The sequence below is a fragment of the Mytilus californianus genome, unplaced genomic scaffold (assembly GCF_021869535.1).
Source record: "Mytilus californianus isolate M0D057914Y unplaced genomic scaffold, xbMytCali1.0.p SCAF_8, whole genome shotgun sequence".
NCBI lineage: Eukaryota > Metazoa > Mollusca > Bivalvia > Mytilida > Mytilidae > Mytilus > Mytilus californianus.
This window is the reverse complement of record NW_026262734.1, coordinates 41135413-41158315: the sequence shown is the minus strand read 5'-3', so window position 1 is coordinate 41158315 and position 22903 is coordinate 41135413. Positions and strand designations below refer to the sequence as shown.

The 22903-nt window shown below is 32.2% G+C and overlaps 1 protein-coding gene and 1 long non-coding RNA gene across 4 annotated transcripts in view; both read left to right on the top strand.

The window, feature by feature from the left end:
- The window catches only part of LOC127712516 (piwi-like protein 1), a 46398-nt gene that overhangs the window by 11454 nt on the left and 12041 nt on the right, over positions 1 to 22903 (top strand). For all 3 annotated transcript variants that reach the window (XM_052218991.1, XM_052218994.1, XM_052218993.1), the window contains 7 exons: positions 2952 to 3175; positions 11987 to 12111; positions 14400 to 14480; positions 17190 to 17402; positions 18451 to 18804; positions 20183 to 20297; positions 22162 to 22349. In XM_052218991.1, the coding sequence (XP_052074951.1) occupies positions 2952 to 3175; positions 11987 to 12111; positions 14400 to 14480; positions 17190 to 17402; positions 18451 to 18804; positions 20183 to 20297; positions 22162 to 22349 (1300 nt within the window). The remainder of the gene's footprint in view (positions 1 to 2951; positions 3176 to 11986; positions 12112 to 14399; positions 14481 to 17189; positions 17403 to 18450; positions 18805 to 20182; positions 20298 to 22161; positions 22350 to 22903) is intronic.
- LOC127712537 (uncharacterized) lies at positions 4634 to 7802 on the top strand. The gene is made up of 2 exons (XR_007987155.1): positions 4634 to 5043; positions 6622 to 7802. It is a non-coding gene; the product is annotated as an uncharacterized LOC127712537 (long non-coding RNA).

Sequence of the window (22903 nt, the reverse complement as noted above, 5' to 3'; positions counted from 1 at the left end):
CAATTATTGACTTTTTAGCTCACAGGTCTGGCCTAAAAGGCCCAGTGAGCTTTTCTCATTACTTGGCGTCCGTCGTCCCTTGTCGTTGTAACTTTTACAAAAATCTTCTCCTCTGAAATTACTGGGCCAAATTTAACCAAACTTGGCCACACTCATTATTAGGGTATTTACAATGTAGTTTCAAAAATGTGCCCGATGACCCCGCATGCCAACCAACATGGCTGACATGGCTAAAAATAGAACATAGGGGTAAAATGCAGGTTTGGTCTATTATCTTAAAAACCGCTATGAATGGAGAAAATATGTCAGTGGCAAAAATGTTTAGAATGATGAGATTTGCATATTGACTATTTACTTCAAAACTGACAGACGACTGCTTATATGAGTTATTGCCCTTACATGATGAATTTTACCGATTTTTTTCATGTTTGCCTAATATCTGAAAAACTTTAATCAATATGGAGAAACTTTATATACAAAAAATTATCAACAAGAACAAGACAAGATCTAGAAATAAGATTACATGGTCGAAATCATCAGACGACTCTTTATTGGAGTTATTGCCCTTTAATGACAACTTTTATCAACTTTTTGCGTTTTTGCCTAATATCTGAAAAACTATAATCAATAGGGAGAAACTTTATATGTGAAAAATGATCAACAAGACAAGATCTACAAATAAGACCACATGGTCGAAATCATCAGATAACTCCTTATTGAAGTTATTGCCCTTTAATGACTATTTGATCATTTTTTTTGTGTTTTTGTCTAATATCTGAAAAATTATTATGGATAGATAGAAACTCAAAGGGGCACTAGCTGTCAAGTTCATGTTCACCGATTTGACTCAAATTCTCATATTTGATTTATAACAATGTAAAACATTTATCCAAACTATTAAAAGTCTAAAATAAACAGTTAACAGGACATGGGCATGATAACACGTAGCTTCGTTTCGCGCGCATTTTAGTCTAGACGCCATCTAATTAACTATCGAGTTGACCTCCAAAGTCATCAGATGACCATATAAGCGATGTAAACATAAATAAAGATATAAATAGATTAAGCGAACTCATGCTATTTGGTTTTTCTAGGTCTGTTTATTTTCATATTATAGATTAAAAATATATGTTTATCATCGTTTTTACCTGTATAAGAAAGATTTTTTGTGGATCGGATCAGTCAATCAAATGATTTACCTTTGTTTCACTTTCAATGTTGACATTCTTTTCCTTTAAATAACTTTACACATACAATTCACGTGTTATCCATCTCTAGCTAAGGGGTTAAATTGAAGTTCACATGAATACGGATTCAATGAGGTCGAATTATTCACTTGCAAGTGAATAATTCATCATCAATGTTTCTTAAAATTGAGAATGGAAATGGGGAATGTGTCAAAGAGACAACAACCCGACCATAGAACAAGACAAGATATAGAAATAAGATTCTTAGCTTATTTTGACAAAATTGAACCATACTGGTGGCTAGAAGCTAATAATTATTTCACTATTTCACTTTCATTAATGATTGAACAAAAAAAAATCATATATTAGAATTTTTATATATCTCGTAGCTAGTGCCCCTTTAAATAAGCAAAAGTTATCTCCAATACAAGATCTACAAATAAGTTAACAGTCTTGAAATCGTCTGATGACCCCTTGTTGGAGTTATTGCCCTTTGATAATGATTTTAACATTTTTTTGCATTTTTGCCTAATATCTGAAAAATTATAATAGATAGATAGAAACATAAATAAGCAAAAATGATCAGCAAGACTTGATCTACAAATAAGTCAAATAGCTGAAATCATCAGTCGACTATTTGTAGGAGTACTTGCTCTTTAATGACGGTTTTTGCCTACTATCTTCAAAACTATAAAAGACAGATTGACACTTTTCATAGCAAAAATGATCAGCAAGACAAGATCTACAAATAAGTAAAATTTTGCTGAAATTGTTGGTTTACTCTTATAGGAATGATTGCCTTAATTGATATTATTTTACCATTTTTTGTGTTTTGGGCTAAAACTAAAGAAAATAGAGAGAAACTGTACACAGAAAAAAAATATCAGCAAATTACCAGATCAACAAAAAAACATATTTTTGTCAAGAATTCTATTCTAGTCCACAATGTTGGAGAGAATCCATTTTTGAAGATGCTCATAGATTTAGGTGAACGACACAGGCTCTAAACTAGTTCTTGTTGTGTCCAGTGTGCAATGTTAGGAAAACAATTAACAAAACCAATAAAATGTTACATATACTTGTTTTGTCAAAATTACACTAAAAATGATTTAATTTAATTGAAAAAGTAGCAAAAAATGTGAAACAATTCAAATGGGAAAATCAAAAGCCTACTCTATACTAAAACAATAAATTAAAAACAAATACCGTATAGCGGGTTATTTTCGCGGGTGTAAAATTTCGTGATTTAGGGGCAACTAAGTATACAAAAAATTTTGGCGGTTTTTATTTTGGTGGATTCTTAAATCGACACATCAGATTGACAAAAAGCATAAAAAACAACTATCAAAAGACGCAAAGATGCAATGAACTGATGTAAGAGTACTTGCATTTACTGAAAGATAGTTCATTAAATATCATTACAACTAATAACATTTAAAGATAATATCAAAGTCTTGAAATTTAATTTGAATTTAGAAATGATATATTCATTGTATGCATATACCGGTACATGTATTAATGCTATAAGTAAATTTATAGTTGCTTAAATATTTGGTAACATCTACATCATTTGGTCTCTTGTGGATAGTTGTCTTATTGGCAGTCATACCAAATCTCTTTATTTTATATTTTAGGTGTAGGTCTAGGATCAACAAACATCAATAGCAATCATACCACATCTCTTTATTTTATATTATAGGTGTATATAGGTCTAGGATCAACAAACATCATTAGCAATCAATCATACCACATTTTATATTATAGGTGTAGGCCTAGGATCGACAAACATTCAGGTAATAGCCAACGCTTTCCCTGTGGAGTGTACCTTAACTGGGTGGATCCTCTACCAATATCATGTGGATTTTAATCCTCAAGTGGACAGCAAGAAAGTCCGGTGTGCCATGATAGCGGACCACAGGGAATTGTTAGGAGAAACGAGAGCATTTGATGGAATGAAACTGATTATACCAAGGAAACTGTCACAAGAAGTAAGTCATGTGATAGATCATAGATCAGTTAATTCAGTTCTATAAGGTATAAATGGTTACACTTAATTTTTGTTCATTTAAACACTTCTTGATCTCCCAATTTGCTCAATGTTACTGTAAGTTCAGAAATTTTTGGCAAAGTTTTTTTTTTATTGCCAAAATTGTGAAATGAAAGAAGTCAAAAAATTTGTTTTTGTATTTTTAATTTTTGAAAGCCTTATTTCTATATAATATTTTCAGAAATCACAATAATTATTAATCTAGCATTCGTGTCCATTGATCAACATTCACAATAATAAATGCACACAGAAAATACTGTATTTACAGTGCTTTAGTTCAAGTGTTATCTTTTAAAAACACTTTGCATTTTGAGAATTAACTATAAAACTGTTAAATAAACTTTGAGTGGTTCTGGTTCATCTTAATAAAGCAAAATTGGGTTGTTTAATTGTAGTAAGAATGTAGGTCAAATACTAACTTTGATGTTTTATTTGCAGTTGCAATGTAATTTATAAAATTCAGAGTGATGCTTTCGCTTATGAAATAATGTTCCAGAATTCTTTTTTCAGTATTACCCGGTATACTTGATTAATTTTTTTCTTATTTCAATTACATATATTTTTTAATTTTTTTTAATTTTAAAATTTATTCATATGAAAATAAGTAGATGTGATATGATTACCAATAAAAACAACTTTCACCCAAAGACCAAACAACAAAGATTTGAACAATTACACTGGTCACTGAATGGCCTTCAAAAATGAGAAAAAAACTTGTACTGTATAGTTAATTCTAAAAATGATTATAGCAGACCGTGACCCATGACAACCACAGAATACATACTCCTTGCTTGGGACAGGCACATTTGTATGGATATATATCTGTTAAAAAAAATTCCAGAATTTGAGAAAAAACATAAAGCAAGGGAAATAACCTCTATTTTAAAAGTAGTGTTTTTTTTTATTTTTTAAAAATATGTTCAAGCAACTTCTTTATACAAGTCTCAAAACATTGAATTATAAAATCAGAGCTGTTATATTGCTTGTGCAAAATGCAGAATACATGTATCGCAAAATTTTTTATACACAATGACAGTTTTTAAAGGCAGTGCTTTAATGCCTTTCTAGTTGCCGTGTTAATATTTCTTTCCGCGATATCCAACTTATCTACGTGGGGGGTCATTTAGCTCCAAGTAGATCCGGAAAATGTTGATTCTCTCCTCTTCTTATTGTGGTATAAAATGTTTTTTGTCTCATTTCATTTACATTGGGAAATAGAGAAACGATCATTGTGTTTTGTTAGTTTTAAAAACTTTTGATATATTTGTATTTTACATTATAAGCAGTCAACCGATTGACAAACTAGAATTATTTGAATTCCGTGTGGAGAGAGGTCGGGTTAATTTCGAGTGTTATCTGCAATCTAGATGTTTATAAATCATTTCAGTCGTTGATATAATAATTAAAGGTCGACTGAACATGAATTATATTATACAATTTAAAGAGCATTTCTGTTTCTGCACGCGAAACCGTCTAACGTTATTGTTATTTCGCAGTTATATAAAGTAGCAAATTATCGTTCCTGAATAGGTGGCGCCGTGGTAGCCGATTCCGGTTTCTGACTGTGCAACTATTACAGTTGCATTTTTAATTAACGATGCCAAGTACTTGTTGTTGTGTACCTGGATGTCATTTAAGAGGAGGACATACATTTCCAAATGACTTAAAAAGAAGGAAAAGTTGGATCAACGCCATGGCCCATACGCAGATTGGACGAGAACACGATGAAATCGTGGAGTCCATCTCAATCAGCTGTTGTTTGCAAGGCACATTTTACTGAAAAAGACTACGTGCAGGAAACTATTCATGGTAAAACTTTATTTTCTTTTTAAAATATATAGTTATATATGTAATCGCCATGCGAATAAACCAAAGTCAGTTTACAACCGCAATTATCGTTTTAGAATAAAAGGGGGTGGTTAATTCAAGACGTCATAATTTTTTTGGATTACGATTCAATGTGATCTGTTTGAGAATTTGGTGCTTGCTACAATTATAATGATTTCTTACAAGAGGTATATCATACTGAGAATTATTTTAGCAGTAATTATGCTTATGTAGTAATGACAGGAATGCATAAGCTATGCCTCATAGACTTTCTTGAAAAATATCAATGACAATGTTAACAGGAACAAAACAATGACATGCTCTCATCTATATTATAGTTATTTAGGTACAAACAATGTATGTTTGTTGCATACGTCTCTCATTGTTTGTCCTTTGGATTTACATAACATACATTTTGATGTACATTGAATCAGGCTAACATAGTTTTATCCAGATTGTAATGAATAAATCTAGTTAATATTTTGCCAGGTTACGAGTACAAAGGAATTATAGTTATCTCGTACCATTGTAACTCGTACCAATGTCAACTCGTACCACTAAACAAAAACTCGTACCACTGCTAACTCGTACCACGGTAAATTCATACCATTGTAAACTCGTACCAACTTATTTAAATGCATTCAAATGGTGTTTAATGATGAATATATACTTTAATTTCACTCAATACCTCTCAAGTCTGTAAAATGTATATAATTTGAAATTACAATAACCAATTTGTAGCTAATTTTCCTTGTCTAATTGGATAGAGAAAACCGTGGCAGATTGGCTTTGTTGTCTCCCTTGAATAGACTCTTTTTTTAAACTTTTACTGACAACTATTTGATTTAATTTTTAATCATTCCAAATCAGTAACATTGAATAGATTTGGGTATTTTTCTATTGTTTCTAAAAGGAATTTTATTTAATGAAAGAATTTATTGATTGTGTTTTAAAGGTTTAAAATTGTTTATGACCAACAGTTAGAAAGTATGAAATTTATTTTTATACAATATTCAGCACATTTCAGCAGAATATGACCATGCTTATATGATTGTACAAGTTGATTAGTTAAAGATAAAAAAAAACAAGTTGATTGGTTAATAATCAACCAATAATCACACAATCAAAGGAATTTAATATATTTATTAGCATGGTAATTAAGAAATTACATTTGTATTTTTGTCTAAGTTTTCATTAAAATCTGGTATAAATTTCAAAGATATTTTAATTTTTTGTATAAAGCTTAAAAAAAAAATAATCATAAAACATTCGTATTTTTGTCTAAGTTTCATTAAAATCTAGTATAAAATTCAAGTAATTCAACTTTTTTTATTTAGTTTACCAAAAAAAAAATCATAAAACTTTCGTATTTTTGAATATATTTTTAATGGTACGAGTTTGCAGTGGTACGAGTTCTGATTGGTACGACTTCCCAGTGGTACGAGTTTACGTGGTACGAGTTTACAATGGTACGAGTTAACTTGCTTCTGTACGAAGTATGCATTGCTAATGGAAGTTCATTTAATTATCAAAAAACTAATGTTTTATAACCTTTTTCAGGGCACAAACCCACCATACAGAGACTTAAGTCTACTGCCAATTCCAGCCTATTTTCCTGGACCAAGCAAGAGACTGAATCGTCCGCAAAAAGAAAAATCAGGGCAGTTTCCTGTGAAAACAAAAGAACTAAACTTGATGAATATTGTAGTAGAAATCTAGAGGAAAGTTTTGATTGTAAAGTTGGTTTTCCTGAAGAAGTAATTCATACTGCAGACAGGATTTATGACTGTCCACCACCAACTGCCGAGCTAATGTTGAGCTTCACAGATGGAATTACGCAAACACCATCAATGCCTATATTTTCAGCAGAGAATTTTGAAATGAATACACGTGACACAGCCATGCATTTTTATACCGGTTTAGAGTTGTATACTAAATTTTTATTTGTTTTGACCACACTTGGTCCAACAGCACATTGTTTGAGATACATATATTTTCAAATTGATAGGGTGTCATTTGAAAATCATTTTTTTTATGACTTTGATGAAATTGATGCATTATACAACCAACTTTGAACTGTCTAGATTCTAGATTGAAACTAGTGTTAAGAATATTATGGAAACATGGATTGTTTTTATGTCTAAACAGTGGCGTGAGGCTAACACTTGGCCATTTAGTGGTTTAGTCAGGTATTTTTCGCCATCCAACTTAGAATTAAAGTTTCCTACAACTTGGATTATTATTGACAGCACAGAATATCCCGTGATAAAACCTAAAGCTCCTAGAGCTCAGGCAACCTTTTCATCATATAAAAACAGAAACACTGAAAATACTTGTATGTTCGACACCTGGTGGTTTAGTCAACTATGTCTCTAATGCATATGTTGGTTGTACCAGTGACTGTGAAATAGTTGAAAGATGTAGAATAGTTCAATTATGTGATCCAGGTGACAGTGTGATGGCAGACAAAGGTTTAAATGTGCAAGATTTGTTTGCTCACTTTTTTCAAAAAAAGAAACAGAATTAGTTCCAAAACTCTTATACGGGATAGAAAAGTCTCCAATTAACACGTGCACATAGAGCTAATTATTGGACTTGGCAAAACATACAAAATTCTAATAAATCCTATGAATGGAACTGAAACAAAACTTTCATCTGAAATAACATTTAGTTGTTTTTGTTGTGTAATTTTAGAACTTGTATTGTGCCAAAGGATGCATAAATAAAAGTGATGCAATGAAGTTTGTTCTGATATATATATATAAATATTATTTACAATTACATGCACATGTAAATTGTAATGCATATAAAAATAAGGAGATGTGGTATGATATTCAGTGAGTTTATCGAACCAAAGTGCATAAGAAATGGGTTAAGCAGTTACAGGTGTTACTGTCACCATACAATCTCCAACAATTAGAAAAACTTGTACCGTGTAAAAAATTTCAGAGATCTTACAACTAAGTTTTGTTGTCTCACCTTGACTTTGGTGAATTGTTTATATCTGTTGATGTAAATATAAAAAGAAGATGTGGTATGATTGCCAATGAGACAACTCTCCACAAGAGACCAAATGACACAGAAATTAACAGCTATAGGTCACAGTACGGCCTTCAACAATGAGCAAAGCACATACCGCACAGTGAGCTATAAAAGGCCCCGAAATGACAATGTAAACAATTCAAACAAGAAAACTAACGGCCTAATTTATGTACAAAAAATGAACGAATAACAAATATGCAACACATAAACAAACGACAACCACTGAATTACAGGCTTCTGACTTGGGACAGGCACATACATGTACATACAGAATGTGGCTGGGTTAAACATGTTTGCGGGATCCCAACCCACCCCCTAACCTGGGACAGTGGTGTAACAGTACAATATAAGAGCGAACTATAAAAATCAGTTGAAAGAGGCTTAACTCATCAGATGGATAAATACAAATACAAGTGGACGTGGCCGGGTAATTGTACATCCAAACAACAAAAAGACACTAAGTACAGATCTGATAGTACTCGCATTTACTGACAGCTAGTTCAAAGCCACAAACAACTGATAAAAAAATCTTGCATCTAAGACTAAATTATCAATCCGTAAGCTCCCTTTAGAATTTTATAAATTTTAGATTTTACATTTCTGAGTTATGGGGTTTTATTCATTAAAAAGGGGGGGATTTTCCAGTTTTTGGACAACAACTCAAAAATGCTTTAAGCAGTTCGCATGAAACTTTGGTGAAATATTTATAGCTATTGATGTAATCTCCCTATTGATTTTCATAAATTTCAAATATGACATTGAGAAGAAATTGAACTTTATTTGTTTATAGTCTGGCAACAGATTTATTAAGTATTGCGCAACAGCACAGTGTATTGCACAACAGCAAGAAATCTTTAATTGAATATAAATTCAATTCATATAACCGATTTCAAGTTCTTTGACTACATTTATTCAGAAACTATAATATGTCAAATATTTAATTACAATCCAAATTCAGACCTGTATCAAGCTTGAATATTGTGTCCATTTTTGCCCCAACTGTTCAGGGTTGGACCTCTGTGGGTGTATCCAGCTGCGCTCAGCGAATCAGTTTATTACTTAATCAAGGACTCCGTTTTGTCGAGCCTGCGACTTTTGTCGCAGAAAGCTCGACATAGGGATAGTGATCCGGTGGCGGCGTTAGCTAACTTCTTAAAAGCTTTATATTTTAGAAGGTGGAAGGTCTGGTTGCTTCATACTTTGTATATGGATGCCTCATGTTACGAAGTTTCCGTCAGTCACATGTCCAATGTCCTTGACCTCATTTTCATGGTTCAGTGACTACTTGAAAAAAAAGTTAAGATTTTTTGTAATGTTAAATTCTCTCTTATTATAAGTAATAGGATAACTATATTTGGTATGTGCGTACCTTGCAAGGTCCTCATGCACGTCAGACAGTTTTCACTTGACCTCGACCTCATTTCATGGATCAGTGAACAAGGTTAAGTTTTGGTGGTCAAGTCCATATCTCAGATACTATAAGCAATAGGTCTAGTATATTCGGTGTATGGAAGGACTGTAAGGTGTACATGTCCAACTGGCAGGTGTCATCTGATCTTGACCTCACTTTCATGGTTCAGTGGTTATAGTTAAGTTTTTGTGTTTTGGTCTGTTTTTCTTATACTGTATGCAATAGGTCTACTATATTTGGTGTATGGAATGATTGTAAGGTGTACATGTACATGTCTAGCTGGCAGGTGTCATCTGACCTTGACCTCATTTTCACGGTTCAGTGGTCAAAGTTAAGTTTTTGAGTTTTGTCTTTTTTTCTAATACTATATGCAATAGTTCAACTATATTTGGTGTATGGAAATATTTTATGATCTATATGTCAGTCGCGCAGGTTTTTTTTTACCTTGACCTCATTTTCAAGGTTCATTGCTCAGTTTTAAGTTTTTGTGTTTTGGTCTGTTTTTCTTAAACTATAAGCAATAGGTCAACTATATTTGTTGTATGGAAGAATTGTTAGCTGTACATGCCTGCCTAGCATGGTTCATCTGACCTTGACCTCATTTTCTTGGTTCATTGGTCAATGTTTAGTTTACTTGGTTAATGTTAAGTTTATGTGACAGTTGTAATAAAGCTTTATATTTAGGACTATCAACATAATATCAAGTATTAGTAAAGAAGGCGAGACATTTCAGCGTGTGCACTCTTGTTTCATTCATAAATTACTTTATACTTGGAAATATAAATTTGCTTGGAGTTATAGTTTCTAAAAAAAGTATTGTCATTGAAAGAGTTGACATGTTGCAATGTACATATATTCTACATAGTTCTATGGTACCAAATCAAAAGTTTATATTAAAGAAAGAAGTCAAAGGTTTCCTATCATAGTTTAGTTACATACATTTTTTTTGTACCTGAGGTCGTTGAATATAGATCATTATATAAATAAGGAGATGTGTTATGATTGCCAATGAAACAACTATCATCCATACATTGTACTTACCAGTAACAAACCACATTTGCAAAGTTGAATAAAATACAGTTGATAACATTTACTTATTACTTAAAAGAAAATGCCAAACTATTTTAAACAGTATTTGACTATAAACATAGATAAAAAAGGTACAAACTGGACATAATGCACTAGTTCATAAACAAGTGAGAACAATCGCCTTCATATAGTGCTCAAATATGACATTCATAAAACTTGTTCAATATCATTAGAGAACTCTAAATCTTAAATACTGAAAGCCACCTCTGATAAGTACAATGTAATATGCAAGATAATGATATAACTGGACTAAAAATACACACAACCTGTAATTAACTGCCTTTACAGCGCTTTCGCGCTTTGATTCATTACTTGTATATGGTATGATGTAACGTTATTTGATGTGGTCAGTGATTATAATTACCTGAAGGGCAATGACAATTGAATATGTTTGGTTTTACAGGCTGTCAATGAAAGCAATATATTTGATAAAAGATATTACATATTCAGATTGATATTTCTGACAGTTACATTATTGTAAAAAGGATGCTATTAAAAATATTAACTGTTGTACATAACTTCCTAAAATCCCAGATAAATCCTCAATACACAAAGATGGGAAAGTACATGTACATTTGTAGAGGTTCTGTTGGGACATTGTATCAAGTGTATGATTTCTTTTCAATGTTTATAAACATACTACAATGAACACTATCAATCCCCTCCTAACAGTACTTACAATAGTCTAAGAGTTGTTGACTGAAATCATAAATGCTAAGTCTTAAATGTTCTGCCAACCTTCTTGGGAAATAATAATTTGTTATCCTCTTTAAGAAATTATGATGACAACCATATCTGCTGTAGAATACACTGCTGTCACTGTACTAAAAATAAAAATAATATCAAACAAGAAATCATTTAAAAAAAAATTTTAATCCACTGAATTCAAAAAGAAATTCTTACACCAAGAATAGATTTACAGATTCCTTTTAAAAATTTTAAAATGACCATATTGACTGATATTTGAATTCATTTTCTTGGGAATGTGTATTATTAGGCAATTTTGAATCGCAGTTTAGTGGATAATATGAAAGGGGGTCTCAATGGGGGGTGGGGGGATGGTCTGATCCCGGATCTAGCTTATTGTTTTGTCAGATTCCCGTATCCTGCTTATCATTGAAATAGTAACGCTTGTAATTTCACGTGTCCTGCCCAATTTCATTTCCCGTTTGCATGCACAATAATTTGACTTTCACGTTTCACGCTTACAAAAAATCAGCCAATCCCGCATCACGCTTAGACCCCAATGAGACCCACATGAAAGGGTTTATAATGAATACATGTTCTCAAACTAGTTGAATTATATTCTTAACACTATATATTCAGGTGTGATTGTGCTTTTTCTTTAAGCAATGTAATCAATTAAACATATTTGTCTTACAGGTGACAGAAGTTTATAGTGAGATGAGGTCTGATGGAACTAAAATCAGAATTACAATTTCGATGACCAATGAGATTCCACCAGTCAGTGCAGAGTCCATCAATATCTTCAATATTATCTTGAAAAGGTCTGGCTAAATCAATGATTACTAAATTATCTGAATGCATACAGATTTCAAGACTAAAAGGTTTTGAAGTTCACAATCTATATACCGGTAGTTGTTAACTATAAAATTCATTGAAATAGTTTTTTTGGGTAAAGATTACACTAGTAAGATATTTTTCTGCCATTTTCTCTTGCTCTGTTTATGTAAATAAATGTGAGATGAAGATTCCATAGATCCTTTTTATGTCAATGTCAAGCAATTTATGGATAATGTATTTAAGCTTATACAGATGTACACTCTATTTACACGAAGGTGTGTACCTGTATGTTTGTTACCATACTTACTGAGAAAACCATTTTAATAAAAAAAAAAAAAACACAAAAAGCATGATCTAAGACTAGCAATAATTTATAACAGAGGGAGCTCACTCTATTCAAACACTGCCTAAATGTCTCTTGGAATAGTAAAGTTGTAAATGCGAAATGATAGTTATCAATACCGCCTCAGAGTTCACAAGTACCTTAATATTTCGCCATTTCAGAATTTAAAGGACTATGGGTAATTTTATTGTTCGTCCCTAAAATGAAAATAACGTCACATCATTGGATGAATTTCCATTGTTTATGACATTTTTATACGACCGCAATCAATTTTTTTTGCGTCGTATATTGGTATGATGTCGTCATCGTGCGAAGACAAATTTGGTTTCCGGACAATAACTTTAGTTCAAGTGAATGGATCTCTATGAAATTTTACCAGAAGGTTCAATACCACAAAAGCAAGGTTGGGATTGATTTTGGGGTTATGGTACCAACAAGCATTTTTGATGTTTCCGGACAATAACTGGTGTGTAAGTGTATGGATCTTTCTGAGATTTTACCACAATGTTCCATATCACAAAAGGAAGGTTGGGATTGAGTTTGGGGGTAATTGCCCTAAACGTTCTGGAATTAGGGGCCAAAAACAAGCATTTTCTAGTTTCCAGACAATAGCTTGTGTTTATGTGTATGGATCTCTCTGAAATTGTAATGCATGGTACCATTACACAAATGGAAGGCTGGGATTGAGTTTGAGTTTAATTGCCTCAAACGTTCAGGAATTGGGGGCCAAAAAGGGGTAAAAAACAAGAATTTTTCTAGTTTCCAGACAATAACTTGTGTTTAAAAGTATGGATCTTTCTGAAATTGTACTGCAAGGTACCATACCACAAAGGGAAAGCTGGGATTGAGTTTGGGGGTATTTACTAAAAGGGGGAAACAAATATTAGGGGGGGGGGGGGGGGTTCATAATTCTTTGGGGTTTTTTTTTTCTTAAAATTGTCCATTTTTGCATTTATTATTTCTGATTTATATTTAAAAGCAAAAAATACTGATATGGCCGGAGATACACACCAAACATGAAGTGTAAATTATTATATGAAGTATTGTGCAACAGCACACTATTGCGCAATAGCAGGAAATCTTCAGTTGCATAGTATTGTGCAATAGCAAGAAATCTTCAATTGCATAGTATTGCGCAATAGCATAATATTGCACAATAGTAAGAAATCTTCAATTGCACAGTATTGCGCAATAGCAAGAAATCTTCAATTGCACAGTATTGCGCAATAGCAAGAAATCTTCAATTGCACAGTATTGCGCAATAGCAAGAAATCTTCAATTGCACAGTATTGCAGAATAGCAAGAAATATCCAATTGCACAGTATTGCGCAATAGCACATTATGATAGTGCCCAATAGCCAGAAATCTTCAATTGCATAGTATTGCCCAATAGCAAGAAATATCCAATTGCACAGTATTGTGCAATTGCAAGAAATCTTCAATTGAAAATTAATACAAATATTTCAACCCATTTCAAATTTTTAAGATTTTTCACCACATTTGTTTTGTGTCAGAAACCTATATTATGTCAAAAATTTTATCACAATCCAAATTCAGACAGTATCAAGCTTGAATATTGTGTCCAAACTTGCACCAACTGTTCAGGGTTCGACCTCAGTGGTCGTATCAGGCTGCTCTCAGCAAAGCATTTTATTAACCAATCAAGACGTTTTGGTATACACTTTTGAAAATGTTACCCAGAATGCATTAGATTCTGAAACGGCGAATTGTGACATTGTAGAAAGCTTAGTATATAACTGCTTGATTGTAAAATTAGTTTTGAAATATAGTAAAGTAAGTTAAAAAGGAAGACAATCAGTAGATTACATTTTTTGTCTGTAAATTTCTGATTCCATCATTTTGATATGGAATAAAAGAACAAAAAATCGTTAGAAGTCAGTAGAATTAAAATATAAATTTATTTTCTAGAGCACAGAGAATGCTTGGGAGTGAACAGATAGGAAGGAACTATTATAATCAGAACTTAAGAAAAACAGATACAACCTATCGGTAAGTAAAGAAAGTATCCAGTAATTTTGAGTCCGAGTATTGTGGAAGGAGAAGGGTACGAGGAGGCAAGTTTTGGGTTCTTTGATTAAATAAAATCTATCAAACATTACAATGTTTACAAGCACATGACTCAAGACCATATTCCTTCAAACTTCTTATCGTTCTTGACATGCATGAAATATTTGCCACTGGACATTAAGCTTATATCCAATCCATCTAATATAAAATACCTCATTTAATTGAATTAATAATCATATACAATCATATACTTACCAACAAAATTATTTTCATTTACCTGTGTATTCTATGACACAGGTTTCTTCAAAAGTGATGATTTTCTAAAAATTGTTTGACATTTCACAGTGATATCATACTTTAACTTTGTTTAAACCTGTTTTATTTACTTTTGACTTTAATTATTTATCCCTTGTAATTTTTTATTAACTGTGTATTTGCATTCAGGTGTCACAGGTCAAATTTATTCGTTCATTGTGTGTTAATTTACGTTTTTTGATTGAGTTAAGCCTTCCAATTGATATTCTATAGTGTGGTTTTCTATGTTGTGATGTTATACTACTGTTTCAGAAAAGGGAGAAGGTTTGGTACCATTAAAACGTTTAATCCCGCTGTAAATGTTTGCACCTGTCCTAAGACAGGAGTTTTTGTTTGTTTATGTAGTTCATACGTGTTTCTCGTTTCTCGTTTTTATATAGATTAGACCGTAGGTTTTTCCCTTTGAATGGTTTTACACTAGTAATTTTTTGGGGCCCTTTATAGCTTGCTGTTCGGTGTGAGCCAATGCTCCGTGTTGAAGGCTGTACCTTGACCTATAATGGTTTACTTTTATAAATTGTAACTTGGATGGAGAGTTGTCTCATTGGCACTCATACCACATCTTCCTATATCTATATCAGCAAAAGTCTTACACAAAAATATTTTATGAAAAGATGGTAATGTGGGTAAAATATCTGTAGCTTTTATTTGAGTGATTTCTGAGTAAAGCTAGACCCATTTATCTAGTATAATAATTACTAAGCACCACAGTGGCATCAGAGATGACATCCATCTGCAAGCAAGTCATCAGACTATCATTTTATTGTGCTATCTATGAGATCAGCTCCGCTAAAAGAATTTTTTGGAAGGGACAAATTTTCCTTTTCAAACCAGTCAAGTTAACTCAGAAAATATTTTTTTACAAACAACTACAAAAAATTATGTGTTTTATAAAGAAGTACAAAATGTATATGTCTAATGATGAAAATATCGCTCAATAGACGGTGCGTCAGAAGCGTTTTTCTAAATTCTCAAACCAAAGAATATTAAAGGCACTGGCTATGATTACCCGCAAAAAGTAGCAATAAGAAATAGTTATTGTTACTTAAGAGACTAATGGGCGAAATGTATTTCCGAACAGAGAAATACGGAAATTGCAAGTAACAATAATATATTTATTTTATTTTTACCTGCAGTTATTGTTACCTGCAGAATATATTCAGACAGGCACTGGTCTAAAAAAGATGTTTGATTTGCCAACAATCTGTTAAAAAAACTTTAATATGGTTTAACTTCCAGATGTATTTGACGTTCACTTTTGCCAAACGGAGTCAATTAAAACAAAGCACTATAGACCACTTTCGAATTTGTTCATTCTTCCGTCAATGTCACAATTGTGCTTATGCTATTACATCACAGTAAGCACTGATTGTTTGATTGTTTGATGACTTCCTCTATGCAGATTGATCTCTGATCAACCGGTGTAACTTATTCATTAAAAAAAACCTCGAGAGTGGTGTATTCAGAATGGAACTGCTTATTGTGCGGTATAGACATGCATATATATATGGATCTAAAATTTGCGACGGGTGTCTGGAGTGGTACCACCTAAAGTGTGTTGGCCTCAAAATCCCACCTATGGCTACTTTCTTGATGTGCAGGTAGTGCCGCCAAAATAAATATCGAACAGAATTGTAAATATATATAAATGTGCTTTCATTTTATCATTACTTTGTTCAATAAATAATTTTCTCTTCGGTCATATCAATTTGTTAAAAAAAAAACCTATACGGGACAATGACAAGAAGACAGTACAAAGTATCCCGATGTGAAACACAGAAAAGACATAATTTGTAAATGTATAATTTTGCAGGTAACAATAAAAAATGAAATTATTGTCTCCTGTCCTTAGACACATTTCGGCAATTAGAGTAGGAGTAACAATAATTATTTCTTATTGTTACTTTTTGCAGGTACTGTGGATTCATGTATTTTCATAGATACCAATTTTCATGGATTAAGGAAAACTTACATGTCCGTGGATATTTAATTTCGTGGTTTTTTACAATGTCTGCATACAAGCCTATATAAAATATGTCATTCGTTGAACATTTAATGTCGTGGTTAACCTATAACCATGAAATCCACGAAAAATTAGTAGCCAACGAATAATAATGAATCCACAGTAATTGTAGCCAGTGCCAATATTAAAAGCCAATGATGCAAAAATGCTTGATTGCATGAGGACCAAGTTGAAATGTCTGTTGAAATTGTAAAATAATTATTTTGATATTAGTTAGAACTAATCTGAAAATATTAGCTATTTGGGGATAGGGGCAAAACAAAAATCTTAATTAAATATTTCATGTTATTCAATACTGACAAGATTGAAGAATTTTGATTATACATTGAAGTATGACAAAATATTTATTACAGCATGGATATTATACCAGGATTTTTGGCAGCCATTCAGAAGTTTGAGGCTGGCAACCTTCTGCTATTAGATGTGGCCCACAAACTGCTACAAACTGACAGTATATTGACACAGATGACTAACCTATATCACCTTTATAAACACCAGCAAGATGGAGATAATAAGTTCTGGGATAAATGTAAAAAACAGTTTATTGGTGCAATTGTTCTCACCAGGTGACTTTAGATTTTATAGAGTAGATTCACAAATTGATAAATATTTAAGAAAGTAATGAAACATGAGCTTGCATAAATAGAATAGATGTGACAAACAAAAATATTGATTCAGATAAAATTCCATTAGACACCAATGAGTTTTACAGCCTTCTATATGTATGTCTTTCTTTAGGGCCTCAGGGAAGATTAGTTTGCTATAACTAACTGAGTTTAATTACCCTCTTTAAATAAAGAATTTATTATTATTGTTATTATTATTCCAAGTAATGTTACACATATTTTGCAAAGTTTGAAATTTTACTGATTGTGTATATTCAAATTTAGAATTGTTTCAAAAGCATGCAAAAATCTAAAATTATTATATCTTACCATAGTATTTTTGCTTCTCAAATGATTAAAATTGGCAAAAAGCTTCCTTAAAGACAACTAAACCTAGCTCAACTGCTAATGACTGGCTAAGCACAACTCAAGGTAAACAATCCTGTCACACAACCATTTCTAAAACACCTTGATGAACCCATGATTTATTAATGGGGATCATTTGCAGTTTTTGGCAATCTATTTTAATAATTTAAATTACCTTCACATACATACATTTAGAATATCATGAATATATACATTTATTACATTGGCAGCAATGAATTACATTGATTTCCCAGTTAAATAAAAACCGATAATTTCACATGTGAAATAAACGTGGTTATTTCACTCTCTGACGTCATACAACAATAGGCGTTGTCAAGACGTCGATAACGTCGGATCAAAACAAATTGTGAATGCGTAGAAAAAAGATATAGTTCCTTACATTTTCTACATTAATTTCATTAAAAAAAGCCATTTGCCAATGTAATAAAAAGAATAACTAATCAAAGAATTCAAATATCGAAAAATATTCAACTCGTGACCGAACAACACTGATAATTAACTCATGCGCTACGCGCATTCGTGAATTAATGTGTTGTTCGGTCACTCGTTGAATATTTTTCTCTATTTGAATTCTTCAATTAGTTATTCTATAAATGTTTTAATTTTTCGAAAAATTTGACAGGTACAACAACAAGACATATCTCATTGATGATATTGATTCAGATAAAACACCGTTAGATACTTTTGAACTCGGGAATGGTGAGACAATATCCTACGCAGATTATTATAGGAAGCAGTATAATATAACTGATCTAGATGAGACACAACCAATGTTAATAAGTCGTCCAAAGGAAAAAGATAAACGAGTTGGAAGGACTGGTCTAATCATCTTGCTTCCACAACTGTGTTACGTCACTGGGTTATCAAATGAAGTAGAAAATGATTTTAAAGCCAAAACTAGTATTCAGGCATTAACAAGGGTTGCACCTCAGCAGAGAGTTCTGTCCCTTACTGAATTTGTACAACAGATTCAAACGTAAGTTTAAGCTTTTACTGTGAAACTTGTCCTAAATTTTATGTTTTGATGAAAGATTTTGTTGATATTTGACAGGTTTTGGAATTAAGTAGGTCGAATTACTAAGAATATTTGTATTATGTTCCAATACCAGAGTTAGGTCCACAGATTTTACTGTAAAATTTTTATACAATCAAATTAAAGACAATGAGAAGTTTGTTTGTTGGTGACTTTTACTGCCACTTGGCTATATCATGTTTGTCAGAGTTTATTGGTAGAGGAAGCTGACGTATTTGGAATGAACCACAGAATGGGTTGGGTAATAAGGGTTAAAAGAAAAGGCTGAAGTTACCAAGAGGATATTCAAAACTCATAAGTGGAAGAATAACTGACAACTCCATGACAAAAAAAAAAGATGAACAAATACTGTGGATTCATCTACTTTCGTCGGTACCAATCTTCGTGGATTGAGGAAAACTTATATGTACCTGGATATTTAATTTCGTGGTTTTTCCCAAGTCGGCATACAAGCCTATAGAAAATTTGTAATTCGTTGAACATTTAAATTTGTGGTTCATCTGTTCCCACGAATTGGTATCCAACGATTAATAATGCATCCGTACACAAAATACTACATTGAAAACTAAAGATTAAGTAATACCAAAAACCTGGGATAAACTAATCCAGATCGAGAGGCAAACACATATCGGGGCCTTTTATAGCTGACTATGTGGTATAGGCTTTGCTCATTGTTGAAGGCCGTACAGTGACCTATAGTTGTTAATTTCTGTGTCATTTGGTCTCTTGTGGAGAGTTGTCTCATTGGCAATCATACCACATCTTCTTATTTTTTTTTATACATATTGCTACAAGAGAGGTTTGAAACCCACAGCCTCAGAGTTGACAAGACATTAGATGTTTCATGACTTTAAAATGTTCTTCTTTTACCAATGTTCCCTTATGGATAGCTTTCTCTCCTTCAGATACACATAGTTTTGAAATTGAATCCTTTTGTAAATTTTAATTCTTTATAGGGTTTTTGGGGGTAAAGATTTCATGAAATGCAATCAAAACCCAGATGCTACTGGCTTAATATCTGTATCTTCTGAGTTTATCATGTAACCTTTGATAATTAAAACAACATAGTGCAATGATGTAAACGTTCTTCAGATCCTATCCAGCCAATGTCATGGAATTTGTTTATGATAAGTTATCCTCAAAAATTCATGTTACAAAATAATATGTATAACCATACTTTTTAAGAAGACTATGTTATTAAAATTACATAAGTTGTGCAAGGTGATGGAACTATCCCTGTCTTTCCTTGACAAGAAATGCTAAGTATTTAACACATTTTCTGTAGTTAATATAGAATTAGAACACCTTTTTATGTTTACAGGAATAAAGATGTACAAAAAATGATGAAAGATTGGAATTTAAGAATACCAAATAAGGCTCTTGAAATACAAGCTAAACTGCTGGATCCAGAAATCATCAGACAAAATGATGTACAGGTAAATAGGATAGCAATGGGTATTAGATTAACATCATCAGTGTTCTCCCCAGGCCAATATGATGCTGCGGTCCCACAGCACCTTCCAAATATTTTTGTCGTTCCTGCAGCGCTTACATTCCAACGCAGTGCCTTAAAAGATAATCATGCAGTGTATTAATTTTCATATTTAATTAGGAACTGTTGATAACTTTTGTAAAATTAAAGATCGCCGCTGAGAAGAAAATCAATATTACACCGAATTACGCAATTATTGATTGACTCCAGTCTATCCTTTACCTGTATTTACCTTAATTTTAACTGTTTATAAATAGACTTTGATATCAACATGATCAATGTGTTTAATATATGTTTAAATTGATTATATTTTATCTTATGATAATTTATAAAAAGGGTACATAATTAAACACCTAGCCTGTCATAAAGCACCTTCAAAATTCTCTGGGGAGAACACTGATCATAGGTATTAAAGGGTATTATTAATGCCATGGAAGGTTTTCTTTACAAACAAACCTAGATGGACTTAGGTTTGCTGATGCTAAAATTAACCTACTTAAAACTAAGAGGAATAATTCAATAGATATAGTAAAAAAATTTAAAAGTCAGTTCGAACTCATTCTTTTTAATTTGAAAATTTTCCGTGAACGATGAATCAGTCTCTATTATACATTAGCTTAACAGAAGAAAAATAATGATGTATAAGTTGAATTTTCTTTATCCATGAAACTCATAAAATACAAGGTATCCATTCTACCTCTATGGTATTGCTGAAACATACAAGACATAATCTTTAAATCAGTTTAATTGAGGTCTGGAGCTGGCATGTCAGTAACTGCTAGTAGTCTGTTGTTATTTATGTATTATTGTCATTTTGTTTATTTTCTTTTGTTTCCTATTCTGACATCAGACTCGGACTTCTCTTAAACTGAGTTTTACTGTGCGTACTGTTGTACGTTTGTTTTTTCTACATTGACTAGAGGTATAGGGGGAGGGTTGAGATCTCAAAAAACATGTTTAACCCTGCCGCATTTTTGCGCCTGTCCCAAGTCTGGAGCCTCTGGCCTTTGTTAGTCTTGTATCATTTTTAATTTTAGTTTCTTGTGTATAATTTGGAGTTTAGTATGAAGTCCATTATCACTGAACTAGTATACATATTTGTTTAGGGGCCAGCTGAAGGACGCCTCCGGGTGCGGGAGTTTCTCGCTGCATTGAAGACCCATTGGTGGCCTTCAGCTGTTGTCTGCTCTATGGTCGGGTTGTTGACTCTTTGACACATTCCCCATTTTCATTCTCAATTTTATTGATGGTATAAATTGGTAACTAATCAAAGCATTGAAAATATCATGTATCTCGGTTTGTGACATTTATATGCAATTTAAACATGTAAAGGATGTACTCGGGTCAGGTTTAGGAATTTTAGTCAGATGTTTGGACTCCTTGGGTTTTTTTCCTACGATACAGGATATAAAATATATTGCCGCATATCACCCACTTTTCTTTTCATAGAAGACCTCAATAGCTCATAAAAAGGCCATTACCAAAATTTAAGCAGATTCTAGATTTTTCTTTTTATGATTTGTGACGCAAATAATGCCAAAGCTAAATATAAGGAAAAAGTCCGAGGCAGCATTTTCCCGATATTTAAAAAAAAAATCAAATATCTCAAAAAGGAGTTCCATAACCTATCAATAGTTTTAGCTTATTATGTTCCTTAACTAATGATCTTCTGACTTATAGTATCAATTCTAAATTCTAGATTTTTTTAATTTCACATAAGTACATCCTTAAAGGGAAAAGCATGATGTAAGACAATGTATTAATTAAATAAATGAAGCTTAATATTTATCCGTTTTTTACATTTTTAGTTGAGATATGACCAATCAAAACCTGACTGGTCTAAAGACATGAGAAGTAATCTGTTGACAACAGCAGTCAGTCTGAAAAACTGGGTCATTATATTCTCTAAAAAGAATCGTGGAACAGTTGTAGATTTCATTGAGGCTCTAAAACGTGTTGGACCTCCCATGGGAATTCATGTTACACAACCTGTAGTGTAAGTACTGCAGTAAATAATTAAATTGAAAAATAAAATTGTTTCCTTTTACTGTATATAGATTGTAAATTCAGAAATTATTGCATGTATTAGTTATTGCAATTTTTTAAGAATGGCAAATTATGCGAGATTAATTATTTGATTTAATGAAAATCTGCATACAGATATATGTATCTGGTATTATAATACAAGTTCTTATTATTACGATACTCACACAGTTGCATTATTCGCATTAATAAAAACATTGCAATAATTTCTGAATTTATAGTATACCGTATATTCCATTACTTCTAATTAGACCTATAATAATATGAGATGTTGGAGTCACCGAGGAATTTAGAAATAATCCAAAAGTAACATTTCTATATTCTAGATTATCTTATTGTGGCATGTTATGCAATTCTCTGTAACCACCAACCATTTCATATAGGGGGTCGGCACGCATAGTCACCAATTTTCCTGAAACTAAGCCTGACCATATGATTAGGTGAAAAAGTAAGAAAAATGCCATGTCAACCAAGTCAATGTGTTTTCACGTACATTTTGGGGAATTT